At 48.2% G+C, this 6,127-nt stretch overlaps 1 protein-coding gene across 1 annotated transcript in view; it reads left to right on the top strand.

The window, feature by feature from the left end:
* P2RX4 (purinergic receptor P2X 4) overlaps window positions 1-6,127 on the top strand; it is a 17,632-nt gene that overhangs the window by 9,962 nt on the left and 1,543 nt on the right. The window contains exons 6-10 of the mRNA XM_077748008.1: window positions 2,320-2,400; window positions 2,503-2,644; window positions 2,746-2,882; window positions 5,714-5,807; window positions 5,949-6,014. Of these exons, the coding sequence (XP_077604134.1) occupies window positions 2,320-2,400; window positions 2,503-2,644; window positions 2,746-2,882; window positions 5,714-5,807; window positions 5,949-6,014 (520 nt within the window). The remainder of the gene's footprint in view (window positions 1-2,319; window positions 2,401-2,502; window positions 2,645-2,745; window positions 2,883-5,713; window positions 5,808-5,948; window positions 6,015-6,127) is intronic.

Here is a 6,127-nt window from a genome sequence, read left to right as displayed (position 1 = left end):
TATATACCTACTACACATCTATACTACTATACATCTATACTACTATATAGTCTATATATACTATACATATAGTATATACATATATATACAATACTATGTGTTGTTTACCTGGTGAAGTAATACTTCAGATATAGTGGGGTTATTATAGAAAAGTTAATTTCACTTGGTTTTTTTACTTTTTAATGTGACCAGTAGACACTTCAAATTGCAAGGTGGCTTGTATTTGTGTCTCAGTATATTTTTGTTGGACGGCACTGTTATGTATCTAATCGAGTGGAAGAAGATTGTTAAGTGTACACTGATAACATGAAATAACATGAGTCACATGGAGAGAAGGAATTCCCATTTCCATTCTTATTCAGCTTATTCTAAGCTTATATCAAGGAGGGAATCTTGGTTTGGGGCGTCTTTTATAACTTGGTGATTTCCATTTCTCACAAATTACAACCCCCAGATTCAGTACTTTGGGCAAATAGTAATATTAACTACAACTTTTTTTGAGAGAGAGAGAGAGCATGAGCAGGGGAGAGGGGCAGAGGGGGAGACAGAGAAAGAGAGAGAAAGAGAGAGAGAGAGAGAGAGAGAGAGAGAATTCCAAGCAGTTTCCATCTCATGACCTGGGCCAAAGTCAAGAGTTGGACGCTTAACCAACTGAGCCCCTCAGATGCCCCTAAACTACAACTTTAAATAATATTGTTTTGATTTGATTATATTTATTAGAACAATGACCTCTGACTTGGGGCAAATAATATTTCTTATAATCATGATGGAAAGTTTCATTTCAAAATGAATGTCAGTAAAAAACAGTGAGTTGATCCTAAAGGCAGGAACACCCCAAATGACCATTAACACAGAAAGAAAGAAACAGATTACAGTCCATCCATGCAAAGGAACAGGACTCAGCCATAAAAAAAGAATGAAATGCTAGATGCTACGATGTGGATGAACCTAAAAAATACGGTGCTAAGTGAAAGCAGCCAGACACAAAAGGCCACATATTCTATGATTCCATTTATATAAAATGTCCAGAGTAGACAAATCTGGAGAGACACAAAAGTAGATTAGTGGTTCCCAGAGGTGGGGGAAGAATAGATACTACTGCTTAATGGGTATAAAGTTTTTCTTTGGGGGTGATGAAAATGTTCTAGAATTAGATATGATAGTTGCACAACATCATGAATGTGTTTAGTGCAATTTAACTGAATTATACATTTTAAAATGGTTAATTTTACATTATGTGTATTTCACCTCCATTTTTTTTTAACTATGAGTTAGGGGTTCCTGGGTGGCTCAGTGAGTTGGGTGTGTCTGATACTTGATTTTGGCTCAGGGCAGGATCGTGCCCTGCATGGGGCTCTATACTGGGCATGGATCCTGCTTCAGATTCTCTCTCCCTCTCTCTCTCTTCCCTTTCATGTGCACTCTAAAATAAAATCAATTAAGTTTTTTAAAAATTAAAAAAATAAAAGTTAATCTTCAAAGTTTTACATATGAGGTAGACAGATGTGAGGGGAAAGCTATGGTATAGAGAATGACAGCAGTTTGAAAAACCCTAATATTACCCATCCCTCTCAGAGATGAGGGAATTTGAAGCCCCAAGAGAAGTACCTTGGTCAAGGCCGTGGCATCAGCGGTGACAGGTTCAGCTGTTTTTGCTGTGTGGGCTTGGTTCTGTCTCAGGGTTGAGACAGTTATTGATACTGTTTATAAACTCAAATATTCCACCTGGATCAGGGAAGCCGCACCCCCCGCCCCCCAGAGGGGTTTGCCTGCAGCACTGGATTCTCAGGTAGAGACCCCCTAAAGAAGTTGGGGAGGGCCTTGGAGACAGATTCACCGTAGGGCCATCCAGGAGCTGACGTGGCGCTTCTGAGAAGAGAGCGCCTGCCACATGATTTTTGTGTACTTGTGTGATGAGATCAGGATCCACCCTGGAGGTGACTTTACCATTGCCTGGACTTGTAAAACCAGATCTGTAGAGCGTTCCCCTGAGGGCACCTGAGTGAGATGCGCGGACTGCAGGCTGAATAATTTCAAGGGAAGCCATTAGGCATCCTTTCTCCTTAGCTATTCATTCCTAACCTCTTAAAATTCCCGCTGCCTGACAGGAAGACACAGAAAGGCTTAGTTTACTGTCCTCTGTTGACCTAGTGTTTATGCAGAGGATGGTAAAAGATGCTTGAGATATTTTCACATTTTTTTCTGGCCAGATGACATTGTATGACACATGTGCATGGGCTTTTTAAAAATATTACGTAAGGATGTGACTGTACATATATTTGTACTTTTATTAACAGTATGTGACGTTATCTTTTTCAGACCTGCTTTTCTAAAAGCTGCAGAAAACTTCACTCTTTTGGTCAAGAACAACATCTGGTATCCCAAATTTAATTTCAGCAAGTAAGTGGTGGCCTGCTGTGTGAGTTCACCAGTGTCTTAGAGCATCTTCTGACTCCTCTTTGAGGTTTTCCTTGCTCCATTTCTGCTTCCTCCTGACTTTAGGAGGAATATTCTTCCCAACGCCACCACTACCTACCTCAAATCCTGCATTTATGACGTCGTAACAGATCCCTTCTGCCCCATATTCCGTCTTGGCAAAATAGTGCAGGATGCAGGACACAGCTTCCAGGACATGGCCGTCGAGGTAGGCGGAGGCCCCTGGCTTTTCGGACACAGCCTTTCACGCATCGCATTCTAGAATGGGCCCTGAGGAAAGCTTGCTCTGTCTCTGCTCGCAACCCACAGGGAGGCATCATGGGCATCCAGATCAACTGGGACTGCAACTTGGACAGAACCGCCTCCCTCTGCTTGCCTAGGTACTCCTTCCGCCGCCTGGACACCCGAGATGTGGACCACAATGTGTCCCCTGGCTATAATTTCAGGTAGGCGTGAGCTTGGGGCCCGGTTCTCTTGTGGCTGGGGGACAGGAGGGCGATGGTGGCTGGATCGGTCCTGGTGGGGGCGTCCGAGCCCACCAAAGACCAGCACTCAGGCAGCCCCCGAGGGCAGGTGGGGAGGTATGTACCAAAGAGAGTGTTCCGAGCAGATCTTGTGCCCACAGTGTCCTGGCCCATGAGAGCCTTCTGTGCCCCTTCTTACTTCAGAAATCACCCTGAGGGACGCCTGCGTGGCTCAGTTGGTTAAGCGTCCGACTTCAGCTCAGGTCATGATCTTGCGGTCCGTGAGTTCCAGCCCCACGTCAGGGTCTGTGCTGACAGCTCAGAGCCTGGAGCCTGCTTCAGATTCTGTGTCTCCCTCTCTCTCTGCTCCTCCCCTGTTCTGACTCTCTCTCTCTCTCTCTCCTTCTCTCTCTCTCTCTTTCTCTGTTTCACACACACACAAACATTAAAAAAAAAAAAATCACGTTGATACAATTTTCAGAGCAGCCCAGGGATGCCGGCTGCTTGTGCTCCCTTGGGCCAGCCTCAGCTAGGACCCCTGCTCAATGATTTTGAGGAGTCGGTGAGCTTGTGATCCTCCAGTCCGAAGACCTCTGGGGCCTGACCCAGGAAGCAGTTTCTCAAAGACCCGAGACTGCCCCTGGAATCCCCAGGGTGCAGGAGATACAGACTTAAGCCTCAGGCCTTTGCTGATATTTCCCTGCCGGAAGTACCATGTACTCCTGTCCTGGGACCGACACAACAAATTACCACAAGGTGGGTGGCTTGAAACAACAGGAAGTTACTCTCTCACGGATCTGGAGGCCAGAATCCCCAAATCAACGTGTCGGTCTGCAAGGCCAGCTGCCTTCTTCACCCCTTCTGGGTTCTGGGGGCCCCCCACGGTGCTTCGAGTTTCTTGGCTCATAAGCTCATCGCTCCTGCCTCTGCCGCTGTTGTGACATGGCCTTCTTCCCTCTGTGCGCATCGCCGTGTGTCCTGTCTTTTTTTTTTTAATGTTTTATTTATTTCTAGGAGAGAGAGAGAGAGACAGCGTGAGCAGGGGAGGGTCAGAGAGAGAGGGAGTCACAGACTCTGAAACAGGCTCCAGCCTCTGAGCTAGCAGTCAGCACATTGCCCAACGCGGGGCTCGAACCCACAAACCGCGAGATCATGACCTAAGCGAAAGTTGGACGCTTAACCGACTAAGCCACCCAGGCGCCCCTCTCCTGTCTTCTTATAAGGACACCAGTCATATTGAATCAAAGTCCACCCGAATCCAGTCCGACCTCATCTCACCTAATTCCAGCTGCAAAGGCCCTGTTTCCCTATTTCCTTTCCCCACTCACAGGTTCCAGGTGGATGTGAATCCTGGGTGACAGTGTTCAGCCCGGTGCAGCTGGTAATCTGATGGGAGGACCAAGGAGCCAGGGTCATGATTGCCACTTTCCCGAGGCAGCCAGCCTGTAGCCGCGTACATTGTCGCGTGCCGTTTGCGGCATCTCTCCCGCATTTTGCCACTCAGAAAAAGCAGCCCCACAAGGCGCCCCCTGAGTAGGTCTGAGGTGCTTTTGAGTTGCACTTGTCTCCCTCTAGTGGTGATGTGTGCAATCCAGTACACGTGGGATCACAGAAACCTCCGGAATTAACAGTCCACTCTCATTTCGAACCAGCTGACTCGCTGATGCTAGGGCAGATATTTGAATTTTTCCCCTAGGAAAGGAATTAGGTTTGTGTTGCTCTGTCTCTACTGTTACAGTTTAGAAACCATTGTGGAAAAACCTCAAGCTTGGGTCAGAACCTCGGAACAGAGAGAAGCCGACGGGAGCTGTCACCAGAAGGAAACCCACCCCCTGACCTCCGCTAGCACCAGGCCTGACCGTGGCATAGAGGTTGTGGGCCAGACTGACTGTGGGCCGAGAGTTTAGGCTTCTCTGAATCAATGTCCTGTATATATAACATAGACCGCAAATGGCATCATGGCTCAATAGACCCCACCCCCACCATTCCCCCTGTGGGGTGTTTGTTTTATTGAGATATAGTTCACACACCACACAGTTCATCCATGTAAAGTGTGGGACTCCATCATTTTTAGTCTATTCAGAGTTGTAGGATGATCGGCATAATTTTAGAACATTTTCATCCCCTCAGTGAGAAGCCCCTTCAGCCACCACCTCTGTCTTCCCTTCTGCTTCAGTCCCAGTCACCCGCTGTCTGCCTCCTTTCTCTCTGGACTTGCATAAATAGAGTCGCACACTATATGGCCTTCTGTGACTGGCTTCTTTCACTCAGCATCATGTTTTTTTCAAGGTTCATCCATATTGTAGCATTTATCATGACTTTATCTCCCCTAATGGCCAAAGAGTATTCCATTGTGTGGATATACCACATTTTATTTACTCATTTAGCCATCAGTAGGTCAGTGGTTCTTTAAAAAAAAAAAAAAATGCCCAGGGCTGAATGGCTGAGTTTTGTGGAGTTTCATGGCCGGACCCCATGCCCCTATCCAGAAGGCAGCCCTGGGGCTTGCTGCTGGCCAGCCACATTCTGTCAGTGGCCAGGATCTCCTAGAGAGAGGCAGGTGGTTCTGCTACGTCAAGGGGGATGTTCAGAGCAAGAGGTTCTGGCTCCACTGTAGGAGGTGACAGTGATGATGGAGAAGTTCTGGTACCCCGTGGGCGCTGGCACCCTCCTGCCAACAGCCCAGCCCGCATGCTGCACGACCCACCTTAGCTGGGAGGGGCCCTGAGGTGCTCAGGTACTGTCTGTCCTGCAGGCGGTGCCAGCTCCCGAGGGCTTTGGAGATTTCTGCTCTGATGTCCCCATTTCCCTAGGTTTGCCAAGTACTATAGCGACCCGACTGGCACCGAGCACCGCACACTCATCAAGGCCTACGGCATCCGCTTTGACATCATAGTGTTCGGAAAGGTAGGCTGGTTGCCAGCTTCTCTCGGGGCTCTGGTTCAGACCTGGGCTTCTGGGTTGGCCAGGCACCAGGGGCCCTCTCCCCGCCTTTTATCTGCTCTTGCCCACCCCTCTCGCAACTTTTTCCTTTTCTGTCATTTGTAGGCTGGGAAATTTGACATCATCCCCACCATGATCAACATTGGCTCTGGTTTGGCGCTCCTAGGGGTGGTGAGTGACTTGGATCGCGCCTTCACCCCACCCCCCCCGGGCCTGGGGGCCTCCTCAGCAGTAGTTAGCACAGTGACGTGAGACCCTCCACTGGCATCCTGGTTCCTCCCCTT

This window comes from Crocuta crocuta, unplaced genomic scaffold (assembly GCF_008692635.1).
Source record: "Crocuta crocuta isolate KB4526 unplaced genomic scaffold, BGI_CrCroc_1.0 scaffold29, whole genome shotgun sequence".
Classification (NCBI taxonomy): Eukaryota; Metazoa; Chordata; class Mammalia; order Carnivora; family Hyaenidae; genus Crocuta; species Crocuta crocuta.
This window is presented reverse-complemented; position numbering and strand designations above follow the sequence as displayed.